Source organism: Mus musculus, chromosome 8 (genome assembly GCF_000001635.26).
Source record: "Mus musculus strain C57BL/6J chromosome 8, GRCm38.p6 C57BL/6J".
NCBI classification, from domain to species: domain Eukaryota; kingdom Metazoa; phylum Chordata; class Mammalia; order Rodentia; family Muridae; genus Mus; species Mus musculus.
The window spans coordinates 13,145,368-13,158,992 of record NC_000074.6 but is presented as its reverse complement, the minus strand read 5'-3'; the positions used below and the strand labels follow the sequence as shown (position 1 = coordinate 13,158,992).

Sequence of the window (13,625 nt, the reverse complement as noted above, 5' to 3'; positions counted from 1 at the left end):
CGCTGTCGGAGAAAGTGAAGATGGAAACAGGAAGCCATGAAGGCTGGACTGAGCCCCGTAGGCCAGCTACATGCCACAGTTCAGGTCCAAGCCCCTGAAGGCCTGCAGCCCAGTGGTAGTCTTGGTTGAGAGCCATGTCTAGGTCAATACCAGTGTTTACATCCCAGGACAGTGTGCATATCCATTTCGAGGTGGGTATTCCCATCTAGACCCGTGCCCCAGGCCCAGGCTGACCTCCACTTTCAGGCTCACATACTAGTGTCTAGGGTCAGCCCCGAATGTGTCCCATTCGGTGATCCAGGCAGAGGACAGTCCTTTAGGATACGTAGATGGTGGGAGATGTGGAAAAGATACTTTTTAAGAGATAGGATTTCAGAATATATCTTTAGCCGGCCTCAAACTCAGAGATCAGCCCGCCTCTGCTTCCTGAGTGCTCAGATGATGTGTGTGGGCGCAGTGTTCTTGACCATTCCTGGCTGCTTAAGGGCATGTGGATGGTCATCTTACCTGAGATGACTATTTCCATGAAGAGTTCAATACTAAAGTATTTTCCTCTTTTGTGAATGTCACACTCAAAACTCGAGGATTGGTTTGATGTTTGGGGACATGGCGTCACCCTAAAGCCCAGGTTGACCTGGAACTCGCATGGACCAGGCTGGCCCCACACTCTGGGCAATCATCCTGTCAGGAGCGCAGAGATTACAGGTGTGTGCCACCATGGCATGAATAATCTGAGCTTTTATGTTATTATATTGTTTTGGAGACAGGGTCTCTCTATATAACCCTGGCAATCCTAGAACTCATTACTTAGACAGGTTGGCCTCAGACTCAAGAGATCAGCCTGCCTCTGCCTTCAGAGTGCTGGGACTAAAGGCCGGAGACCACCAGATCTACCTTGAAGTCCTCAAGTTTTAGCTTGAGGATTCCTCCTGTTAACAGATTTTTCATTCAAGCTGAGTTCTTCCTCCTCAGAATTGTAGACCCAGTAACAAAACTTAAAAGCTGTTTATGTAGTGGACTAGTTTATTCTGTGACCGGAGAATAAGAGTGGTTGGAGAGATGGCTCATTTGTGTAGGACCTTGGTTCCAGTCCCATCACTCACATGGTTCACAACTATCCAGTTCCGGGGAGCCTGATGCCCTCTCCTGACTTCTGAGGGCACACCACACCTGCCTATGATGCACAGGCCTACCCTATATTCAAGCAAAACTCTCATGCACAAAATAAAGTGAAATTTTAAAAAGAAACTGGGAGAAATGGGTCAAAGATCACTTTCTAAAGGAGGGGGGTCTTTTTAAGATGGATATAACGGTGTGGGTGTGCATCCCTTTAATCCAGGACTTGGGAGGCAGAGGCAGGTGGACCTCTGCGTTCTAAGCCAGCCAGGGTTACAGACTGTCAAAAACAGGGAGTGGAGGAGCAAGGCAGAAAATTAGAAGGAGGTATGGGGGCACAAGCTTGCAATCACAAGACTCTGCTTACTTCTCCATTGATGTGATAAAACTCTATGATCTAGGCAGCTTAGAGAGGACTCATCTGGGGCCAGAGAGTTAGGAGTCCATTGTCATCCCTGTGGGGAGCATGGTGGTAGGGAAGCAGCTGAGAGGGTGCATTTTGATCCACAACAGGAAGCAAAGAGAATGCTGGGATGGCTTCCTTGTGACGCTGTCTATCAGCAGTCCTGTAGCAATGTTGTCAGTACACAGTTTCTGGCTTTGGAGTGTTCTCTGAATTAGAGAACTAATTTTGGGCACAATCCGAGGACTTCTAAGATGTTTGTTTCTCCTAAACATTCTGATATAAAAAACCCTTCCAATTAATTTTTTGAACAGAAACAAGAGCCTCCTACTGAGTTGTGCTTTCCGGCCCCAAGTGCCTTTTAATTTTGCCACTATTGGTGACGGACAGAACTCCTGAAGCATCTCCAGTACTCCTGCAGCTAAGATGTAGATATTGGCCAGAGAACATTCGAGGTAGAACATGGCCCCATGAATGCAGGGGCAGTGCTCGATGAGCACGGGAGGAGGAGCTGGCCCTGCCTGGTCCTCACTGGTGGAGTCTGTGTCTCCAGTTTTATTCCTGGTTGTTCCACATTTGGGGCTTGGCCTACTTTCTTCTGTATCCTTCTTGGCGAGCCTGTAAGTTGCGCTGAGGCCTGCCAACCCATCATTTTTCTGTTTATAGCACATGTGGACAGTCTGGTGTGTACAAGTTGAGTCCTCACCCAACGTGACACTGACTTCAGTGACACTGACAGAAGAACAGGGCATAGAGGCGAGAGGCTTAGCAAACGTGTTTTCAGAGAATAAGGAATTTTGTTAAAGCACTACAGTGAGTTTATATTGCTTTTCTCTTTGAAGCTTTAGTATTTTATATGTACGGGTGTCTTGCCTGCATGTGTGTCTGTGTACCACTTGTATGTGGGTGCCCACAGGGCCAGAGGTATCAGGTCCCCTCCCCCGAGCTGGAGTTAAAGGCTATTTTGAGCCATACAGTGTGGTGCTATGAAGGGAACCCAAGTCCTCAGCTAAAGCAGTATTCCTTCTTAGATGCTGAGCCCTGTCTCCAGACCCTTCTCATGTGTCCTGATGTGTTTGAGTCTCTCTCCAGGAGGTACTGTTCATGAGGTTGCTCACCCGCTGCCTGCTCCAAGAGTCAGATGCTGTTATTTAGCCTCTGACAATGGTCAGGTTTTACTGATCTCCTTTGTATTTATACCTCATTAGTTTGTTTTCTAAGGTTATGAGGACAGAATTTTGGGCTGGAAAGGTGGCTCAGCAGTTAAGATGATTAGCTTCTCTTCTAAAGGACCTGGGTTCAAATCCCAGGACCCACATGGCAGCTCACAACTGTCTGAAACTCAGAGCTCCAGTGGATCTGACTTCCTCACACAGACATACATGCAGGCCAAACACCAATGCACATAAAAAAGTTATTACAAAAATGAAAGAGAAAGGCGTCTTCTCACAAGGAAGATCCAAAACTTTCCTTCTTAGAAAGCAGATTCAAAAAACAAAGACCACCACTTGGAGGGCATTTACAGGCTGGGAAGTTACACAGACTCACACCCTGTGGCCTTTGCATATATTCCTGGACACGCTGTGCCAGGGGGTCACAGGTGGCGCTTACTAGGGGCAGTTCTGCCAGGTGTAGTGGCACACACCTTTAATTCCAGCAGAGGCAGAAGCAGAGGCAGGAGGACCTGTGGGTTTGAGGTCAACCTGATCTACATAGTTGAGTTCTAGGATAGCCAGAACTACATAGTAAGAGCCTGCTTCAGAACTAACAAACCAATAAATAAATAAACCAACAAATAAACACTAGGGGCAGTTCTTGCTAGCATGTCGTTTGAAGTCCATTCCGCGTGATGGGAGACACAGAACGGGAAGTGAAATTCACAGGAAGCCACTTCTCCATTTGTATTCAGGATTTTAACCAGAAGGAGCAGCGAGGGGGATTTCGAAGGGTGCTAGGTTTCCAGGCACTGAAGAACGAAGCTGTGCCATTGGAGCCTTGCTCACATCGGGCCTCATCAGGGTATGAGGAGGGAGCACATTCTTCAGTGAGGATCTTGTAATCTCTGGATTTGTTATGAAGGCTGCACAGTTGGTGTCAGCCTGGCCCGAGGTGTGTTCCTGCTTCATACAAAAAGGAAACCAACCCTACAGTGACCCGTGACTCTTCATCCAAAGAACAGGATCTTCCTGACTCAGCAGTTGGGGTGGGATGGGGAAAATGCCTTCTAAATTTTTCTTTTAACTTAATAAATCCACCGGATAGAGGCAGGATATGGCTCGGGTAGTTCATTCGCCTGGAATGTATGAGACTCTGGGTTCCTTGACCCTCAGGACCCAGCAAACAAAACTGGGCTTGGAGGATGGTTCAGTGGGTAAGGGTGCGTATGCAAGCAAGAAGACCAAATCCAAACCTTGAAACTTACACATCAAAGCTGGTGTAGTGACACAAGCACCTCTAACCCCAGGGGACAGAGCCGGGGATTGTCCTGGCGGTGGTGGGAAGCTTGCTGGTTACCAGCCTAGGTCTGGGCTCAGTGACAGATTCTGTCTCAGGGATTAAGGTTATAGAGCAATGGACCAGGGCACCTGAGGTCCTCTTCTGGCCTTACTCCTGGGAGTACAAAGGGTCCCACCCTATAAATTTACGGATATTAGTTACAACTTTAGGGGCACACTAAAGTCTTATCAGGGAAACTAGATACAGATCAAGCAAAGGGTGTAACAATTTCCTTATGGAAACTCCATAAAAGTGGATGCCTGTATGCAGGCAGCAATTCCCACCAATCTGTGCCCAGACCACCCAGTGTGTACACCCAAAGCTGACTAAGTTAGTAAATTCTGATGTTGTAGAGTGGCACACAATGTTTCCTACTTAGGGCATCAAAACTGTGAAGTTCAAACAGATTGTCTTTTGCTCTATTTTATGGATGTTGTGGACAAGGAGGAAAATATCCCACACATACAAGTGCACAAGTGTGCTTGCTCGTGTGTGTATAAGAGGTTGATATCTGTTGTCTGCCTCTTCACCTCACTTTCCCAGACACAGTGTCTTACTGATTCTGGAACTCACTGCTTTCAGCTGTGCCAGAGTCCAGGGACCCGCCTGCCTCTGACCTCTTTGGTGCTGGAGTTCCTCATGACTTTTATGTATTGGGATCCAACCTCAAGTCCTCGCTTTCACAACGAGCACTTTTCCCCCGGGGCTCGCTTCCCAGCCCCAGCTCCTTGTTCTTAAAGAACAAGTATTAACTTTATGTGTGCGAGCACTTGCCCCCTTGCTCCTAAGCCCTCTGGGTTCTTCCAGCTTGCTTCATTCAGGAATGGATTTTCAGTGGAGAGAGTTCCAGGTTGATAACTAACCTCAACGGCGTTTTTAAATGAAGGATTCATATTTCTATGGTGACTTACTCAGTTGGTGTGTGGTATGTGCTGGAAATAGCTTTTAAGATTATTATCTCCGCCTGGAAAATAAGAAAATCAAAAGCTCTGAGAACTTAAGCAATTTGCCCAGGGACAATTTGCCCAGCTAAGCCAGAACTTCCCAGTGTCTGACTTCATAGTCCCAGTGCTTAGCCATTGTGGACACTTGTCTTCCCTGGCTCTTTAGCCATCTCCACAGCCCAGTGCTGCCCCAGGGAACTCAGCAGGTAGCCTTGGCTACCTTACTGGTAGCCACCTGAGAGTCCCCGGAGTGGAGGGTCTCTTCCCGTACACCTGGCTTTGCTGAACCTAGCTGCCACCTAAGGCAGACAACTACCACACACGCACACCACACATGAGCATTCTTTCACCCCAATTTTCTCTAGGAACATGACTGCCCGCTCTCCTTCCTGTCTCTGGATTAGGTTGTCTCCGGCGCTGCTTCACCGTCTTGGAGACACTCCTGGTCTTGGCCTCAGACCTGGGCTGCTACTTGTTGGACCCGAGTTAGTGTCCTGGCTTTTTCCAGCTCACCATGCCTCCCACTCCTTCCTTAAAACTTCCTGCTTTGTGGGTTTCTGCTCTTCCATATAGTTCTGTATTCTTTCTCTACAGGTGCTGTTTGCTGCACAGGACACCACACATAGACATTTGGGTAACAATCTGCATTAAGAATGATTTTTGGGGCTGGTGAGATGGCTCAGTGGGTAAGAGCACCCGACTGCTCTTCCGAAGGTCAGGAGTTCAAATCCCAGCAACCACATGGTGGCTCACAACCATCTGTAACAAGATCTGACGCCCTCTTCTGGAGTGTCTGAAGACAGCTACAGTGTACTTACATATAATAAATAAATAAATCTTAAAAAAAAAACTTCTCTTGAGTTTGCATTCTATAAAAAAAAAAAAAAAAAAAAAAAAAAGAATGATTTTTGAAAGTGGAGCCCCAGATTGCAACATGAAATATTAACTGGTCAGGTAGATTTTAGGGATGGGGATCCTGAAAGGAAAGAGTCTCATCCTAGTCCTTGGCCAGAAGTTGGGAATTGGCTTCAGCTCTCTTGGCCAGAGGCCAAGATTCCCCCCTCCTCCCACCAAGGAACATATGAGGGTGGCTGACTCCAGTCCTGACGCTGACCCCTCTCAACAACTTTGGAACTAGATCTCTGGTTCTTCATGGTGGAAATGGGTTATATCCAGTCCCTAACTTCATCCATTCCCTAAGTGATTTTAGGGACTGGTTTTGAGTGGAGACCTATGCTACTCAAAACATGAGACACTATCGTGGCCTCCCTTCAGCAGTAATTCAGGAGGGCCTGGAGATCAGCAGCAGGTCAGGAACCTAACTTCCAACAAAAAACGCTGATTCACCGGAGGGCATGTTACAGCGATGGATGGATGGAAGAATAATTATCCCCTTAAATCGATCATGTCCCTTCCTTCTCAGATAAGTCTTTCATGAAGCACCACCAGAACGTACATCCCAGGAGCACCTGGGGCCCGCCTGCCTTTCTGAGTCCTAACGTAGAGAAGGGCCTCGTCCTGAGCTCAGTCTCCTGGTCACACCAGCACAGGTGGCATAGGACTACAAGCAGGGAGGGACGACACCTGAGTTAGACAGGTGGAGAGGTAGCGCTAAGATGACCTTTGAGTGTTCAAGGAAGAGCCAGAAGTAAGGCCCCCTTTGGTTAGTGCTTGGGCAGAAGGACTAGGGAAAGTTCCAGGCTCTGGAGCGGGAGTGGTTGATTGTTATATATCACACTTTATTATTTAAAGGTTTGTAAAGCGGTGGTAAGTTTGTCCAGTCAGGGGGCTGGAGAGATGGCTCAGCGGTTAAGAGCACTGACTGCTCTTCTTTTTTTTTTTTTTTTTTTTTTTTTAAAGATTTATTTATTTATTATATGTAAGTACACTGTAGCTGTCTTCAGACGCACCAGAAGAGGGCATCAGATCTCTGTTAGAGGTGGTTGTGAGCCACCATGTGGTTGCTGGGATTTGAACTTCGGACCTTTGGAAGAGCAGGCGGGTGCTCTTACCCCCTGAGCCATCTCACCAGCCCCTGACTGCTCTTCTGAAGGTCCTGAGTTCAAATCCCAGCAACCATATGGTGACTCACAACCATCTGTAATGAGATCGGATGCATTTGTCTGGAGTGTCTGAGGACAGCTACAGTGTACTTACATATAATAAATAAATAAATATTAAAAAAGATTGTTCAGTCAGTCAAGGGTCTGCCCTGGAAGTACAAGAATTTGAGTCTGATCCACAAAACCACAAACAAGGAAAGCCCTGGGATAGCACATGGCTGCTATTATAGCGCTGGGGAGGAGGAGGGAACCAGTGTACTTGCTGAGCTCCTGACTGGCAAGATCCTGACCCCCCCCCCCCCCCTTCTTTTTTCCAAAAGAAGTAGACAGTGCTTGAAGACCACCACCTGAAGTGGTACACAGGCCAGGGGATGCCCACCCAAAGCCAGAATCTAAGGTCTACTCTGAACAGAAGAAGGCTAAGGAGTGGCAAAGCTGATTTATCTTTTGGGTCCCACATGGAGAAAGGAGAAAATGATTCTTAAGTGGCCTTCTAAACTCCATGCATACACCATGGCCTTCTCCTGTCTCCCAAGAAACCAAGTGCTTTCCTTGCAGAAAAGCAAGAAAGAACTATCCGACTGCCAACAGGAACCCAGAACGGTGGACATGGCACCATGTAGGTGACTTTCATCATGATCAACTGGTAAGCCTAAGGACAGGGGAGGTAGACAGGAGGGCAGGTGTGGGGGGATGGCAAAGAAGGGTGCCAGAGCAGTCACACGCTCACCAGGCCTCTGCACTCGCCCTCCAGTAGCAGCCTCTCCTCAGCCCAGCTCTCCCCACTAACCTGTGTTCCTGCTTATGGTGTCAGCTGTTCCTTATACATCACTCTCCTGTCACTATTGAGCTTTCCTGGCCTGTCCCACAGAAGCCAGGGTCACAGGGCTCATTTCTCTCCAAGCAGTGTGTTCTGTTCTCTCAGCTCTCTGATCTCTTCCTGGATCTTGTCTCCCTGGACAGTGTGGCTGCCAGTAGCCACATTCTCCAGCACTGGGTCCCTGCTCACTCATCACTCATGCCCTACTTCTCACTCACAGCAGTACGAGTCCACAGTCACTCGTGTGACCAGTGCCTTCCTTCCCACCTCAACCCAATCCTTCTCCATGATGACCTGGACCTCCCTTCCACCTCCCACCACTGGCATCACCTCTGTATGAGCCTCAGTCCGGATGATCATTCCACTCATCTACCCTTTGAGTGCAGAACTCATTCATCTAGTGTGCTGCTGGTCTGTTTTCCTAGTGGATAGGGATTTTTTTTTCTTTTTTCTTTCTTTCTTTTTTTTTTTTTTTTGGTCTTGTTTTGTTTTTTAAGATTTATTTATTATTATACATAAGTACACTGTAGCTGTCGTCAAAACACACCAGAAGAGGGCGTCAGATCTCATTATGGGTGGTTGTGAGCCACCATGTGGTTGCTGGGATTTGAACTCATGACCTTTGGAAGAGCAGTCAGTGCTCTTACCCGCTGAGCCATCTCACCAGCCCAGATAGGGATTTTAATCCTTCAAACAAAATTGTTCCATGTCTTTTTAAATTTATGTGTATGAATAATTTACATATTACTCCTCCCCTCCCCTTCCCTCCCCTCCTTTCCCCTCTCCTCTCCCCTAAGTTCTCTTCACTTGCATGGTAAACACATAAGACATATGTATAAAGGACATACAAGTGAAAAGCTGCTGGCCTAGGATGGGCTCCATGGTAGAGCACATACCCTGGGTTCTATCCCAGCACCATAAAATCAAACAGAACCAACAGACCAGGGATGTAGCAGCACATTTCTAAAACTTCACATCAGGACCTCCAGGTCATCCTCAGCTTCAAGGTGAGTTTGAAGCTAGCCTGGGCTGTTACCTCCTTCTAGCCTAGCAAGGCTGGCTGTGACCATCTGCCGCTTAAGCTGAGCCACCTGCTGTGCTGCTCCTTTGATGTGCCACTACCTGCCCAGGCCCAACCTGCCTGAGGCCTAACAGGTTCTCTTCCAAGATTTTCCGGAGTTAGCACGGAACTGTGATCTTCGTGAGTTCCCACTAAAAGGCTGACCTATCTACTTCAAAGAAACTTTGCACGCCTAGAGATGGGCCTCCCCTCTTCTTTATAAAGCATGTTTGCTGACATTAAAATTGAACCTTGATCAGAATAACTGTCTTGGTTTCATATTTCTCTCGCGCTGCCTAGCTCCCTCTTCTCTTCCAGATTCCAAAATGCCTGTCCAGAACAGAACTCAGACATGTGAACCGCTGGCCAGACACAACACTGGGCTACATAAGATCCTTTCTCCTTCACTCTCAGACACAGAACAAAACAAAACAAAATGCCATTCAACATTAATTCTACTCTACAAAAGTGAATCTTATCTAAATTTATCAGTAGAATAAACATTGGGAGAGGTGACCCAGTGACTGAGGGCTCAGTAGAGGACCCAGGTTTGGTTCCCAGTGTCTACACCTTTAACTCTGATTCCAAAGGATCTGATGCCCTCCTCAGGCCACTGTGGGCACTGAATGCACAGGATGTAGATGCAATATATGCAGGGAAAGACATACACATAAAATAAAAATAAATCTGGGGTAGAGAGATCGCTTCAAACAAAAGAAAACTGGCGGCTCTTCCAGAAGACAGCCTCAACACCCACATGATAGCTTATGACCATGTTATTCCAGTCCCAGGGGATCCAACTCCCATTTCTGACTTTCACAGGCCCTAGGCAAACACTTGGTACACAGACATACATGCAGCCTGTATTAGCCAGGGTTTTCTCTAGGCGCTACAAGAATAGAACAGATAGAGTGGTTTACAGGCTCTGGAGTCAAGCTGGTCCAACAGTAGGTGTTTCCTTGACAGGAAGTTCAGAAAGTGTTCAGTCCACGGGGCTGGATGGCTCAGCTAGTCTGCACTACTTCACTCTGTAGGAATCCTCCAGTAGGCTCTAATAGCAGTGAAGGGTGCCTCAGCAGCAGGATCTATGAAGTTACAGTGAGAATGAGAGTAAGCAGGTAAAAAGAAGTGCCCTTTTCCCATTGCCTTTTTATAGGCTGTTGCTAGACGGTGGCGCCAGATTTAGGGTGGGTCCGCCCACTTCAAACGATCTAGATTTAAGATGAGTCTTCCTACCTCAAACGATTCAGTGAACTAAAAACCCCTTACAGATGTGCCCAGCTGCTTGAGTTTTTAGTTTAAAGAAATCTTACACTTATTTTGTGCTTGCGGAGGTCAGAGGCAGCCTGCTGGAGTTGGTTATCTTCTTCCATCATGTGAATTTCTGGGACTGAATTCAGGTTACCAGAGTTGGTTCCAAGGGCCCTGACCCACTGAGTCATCTTGCTGGCACCTTATCTGTATTTTGAAGTGAGAGACAATTTGTATCTTCTTTTTTGAGGGCTGGACATAACTATGGGCCTTCCTAAGAGCTTGCTGGGCAATAGCTCTTCCACTGAGTTACATCCTTAGCACCACCCCTCCATTTTTTTTTTTTTTAATTTAACTACTTAAGACAATTTTACTAAATGACCTGGCTACATAATTCACATATTCAGGGGAATCCTCGTAAGAATTGCTCGTCACTGGGTATTTCATCTTTTCTTATGCTGCTGCTGAAATACAGCCTTTTGTCACAGTCTACATTGTGGGAAGGCCACCAGACTTCTGCTAATTTTGTGTCACTTTTCATTTGTCTCTCTTAGGTTTTCTAGGCAAAAGTTCCCTCAATTCCAACCTTAAAGCTTCTGTGTCTAGCTGCCCTTTTTGTTTGCCATTATTTTCTCTGTGTTGTTCCACATTAACTTTCACTCTGAGAAGACTCTGAACAATGTTGGTGAGTGAGAGACTGGGCAGAAACGAGGAGAGTGAAAGGTCCTTACGATTGGCTGATGGCTCACTTAACTTGTGCCTGTAGTGGAGGAAAGAGAAGGGGCAGTCCTGTGAGGGTGACCGGGTTCCTTTCTTTTGTCTGATTTGCTACCTGTCAAAAGCTGCTGAGCCGTCAGGAGGAGAGTGTCATCTACATAGCCAATGTATTAGTAAAGTAATTTAAAGGCCAATTAAACTAGTTTTATTCAAAGTAAGTCTACATTAAATTACAATATTAACAATTTGTAGACACAATGAACTTAAAAATAAGAAGTAGAAATAGAAATCTATTTGGTCTTTCAGAGACCACATCATAGAACTCATAAATGAAAATGTACAAATATAGAAATGATACTTAAAGAGAAAGGGTTTTAATATGGGGGCCCAAAAAGATGTTGTATCTTAAACATGCATGTTTCAAAAAGGGAGAATCCTTTAATAATTTAGCATAAAATCGAGTTATATAAACTTGGTATATTCCAGAAAATATTGCTTTAAACACTTATACATGATCAAAATTCCTTTGGTAGCTTTTAATCAAAATGAAACATGCTACTTTGTAAAATATAAAGTACTTTTAAATGTTGCAAAAGTGTCTGTCATCATCACCATGCCAACACCACTATGGAGCCTCGTTCTCGCTGCCCAACCCACCTGTACACACAGTATGTCTCCAGGAACCAACAATTCCTTTGCCTTTTGACAAACATAACTAAACTCCATATAGTGCCAGGGCAGAGATCCAAGACGGTCTCTGTGCAAGACTATAAAACCAGGCCCGATTTTATTATGGTAATCACACAAACTGCAACTTCAACAGTCAAACAGCAGTCACCCCAAAGCCAAAACCAGGACCTCCACACTCAACCAGCATGGAAACAAACATGAAACCCCCAAGCCCCTCAACAAACGACAAGCAGCCCTCTGGGTGAGCTGTGTCTCATGACAGACATGATGTCCTCTTGGCACATCAGGGACCTCATTTAGAAACCTGATTTACAGAAGCCAAAGTTTCCAACTTTCTGAAAATACACAGAAGAGAGGCCAATGCTCAGGGTGCAGAGATCCGAGTGGCAGCCTGGACAGTTTCTCCCCAGTGCCCCAGCCCAGGGCTCTCTCTTTCTCTCTGAGTCTTCATGAGGGGAAGAACACAGCAGCTAGGGTAATTCCACTGTGTCCCACAATCACACACACAACAAACCAAGCCCGTGGCTTTCTGCCAGAGGAACGAGAGCTTGTGAAGGAACTTCTCAATGCGAAGTTAGAGAGTAACAGAAACAATAAAGAAGTAGGGGAAGAAGCAGGGAGGGAAGATGGGTGTCATCTCAAAGCCCTTGCGCCCTGGGAAGGATGAGCCAAGAACCACATCCTCTGCTCCGAATCCAAGCGTCCACAGTCGGGGCAGCTGCAGGGACCTGGAGACGGCACAGCAGCTTCACTCTCAGGTGCTTCGTGTGTGTGTCTCACTGGGAGACGACAGTCAGCTGGTGCGTCATGCCACGTAGTGGTACTGATTTGGACTGTCTTTGTCTCGTTCCATATAGTCTCTGTCTATAAGTGACTCAATCCTTTTTTTCAAATCTCCAGGCTAGAAAAGAGAAATCAGACATTTTAGGATAGGGCACTGAACCTAGAAACACAGACCCAACATTCTGTATGGAACATGTAACAAAAATATGCAATGCTACAACAGACGTGTACACACACACACACACACACACAACCCCTGGCTTCTCCTCACATGAGCATGCAAACAGACTCTATGTTGCATGCTCTCACATATTTAGAAGGAAAATCTGATCATGCTTTGCTGGGGCATTCTTACTTTGCTGCTATTATATATTCATACTCTTCCTTTTGTGTGTAAGAGCGTGGGCACATGGCATAGACCAACCGTAGGACTTGGTTCCCTCCTTCCTCCTCTGGGTCTCAGTGACTGAGCTTGGGCTATCAGGCTTTGCTATCAGGTGCCTTACCTGCCTTACCCTCAGGGCCCTCGTGCTGCTCCTGCTCAGAGTCTGAGCTATTGTCCATGAACTCACTAAGTAGCCCAGGTTGGATTCAAACTTGCAGCAATCCTCCTGTATCAGCCTCCCTGAGGTAAAGGTTATAGGTATACACCATCTCTAGCCATTCACTCGTGTGAAGCACTTTTTCTATGTGCTCAGCCTCCTAGTCAGTCCATGCTTACCAGATATGGCACATCACAGTACAGCCACACATTCTGAGTGTTTTTCTAAGTTACTGCAAAAGTGTCATTGTCACTATGTAGGTCTTACTACAGAGCCTGTTCTCACTGCTTTGACTTGCCATGTGGATAGAAAGCAGGGGACCAGCCACATATACCAGCCCTGCCTTTGTTGTTTTCTTTTGTGAGACAAGATCTATCCTTGTAGTCCTAGCTGTCTTGGAACTCCCTATGTACACCAGGCTGGACCCAAATTCACGGAGGTCTGCCTGCCTCTTCCCCTGAGTGCCAGAATTAAAGGTGTATACCGCTATACCCAGTCAAAGAACTCAGTCTCTGTGCGGATGACTAAAACCAAGGCCAAGTCCACAGCCTTAGAATGTCTCTGCCATCACTTCTGCTGCAGGAGGAAGCAGAGCACTCAGACTTGGAAGCAGGGGCCTTCTGCTGAGGGAGCATCCTTTCCCAAACAGCAAACCCTTCTCTTCATGGGCAGCCCATGCCTGTTACAAGATATGGCTGACCATACAATTAGCTATAAAGCATGGGAGCTAGAGCTTTGCC

General features: G+C 46.6%; 1 protein-coding gene across 3 annotated transcripts in view; it reads right to left on the bottom strand.

Moving 5' to 3' along the window:
- Positions 1-11,052: 11,052 nt before the first annotated feature.
- Cul4a (cullin 4A) overlaps positions 11,053-13,625 on the bottom strand; it is a 42,318-nt gene continuing 39,745 nt past the window's right edge. For all 3 annotated transcript variants that reach the window (NM_146207.3, NM_001363448.1, NM_001363450.1), the window contains one exon: positions 11,053-12,461. In NM_146207.3, the coding sequence (NP_666319.2) occupies positions 12,366-12,461 (96 nt within the window). In that variant the 3' untranslated portion in view covers positions 11,053-12,365. The remainder of the gene's footprint in view (positions 12,462-13,625) is intronic.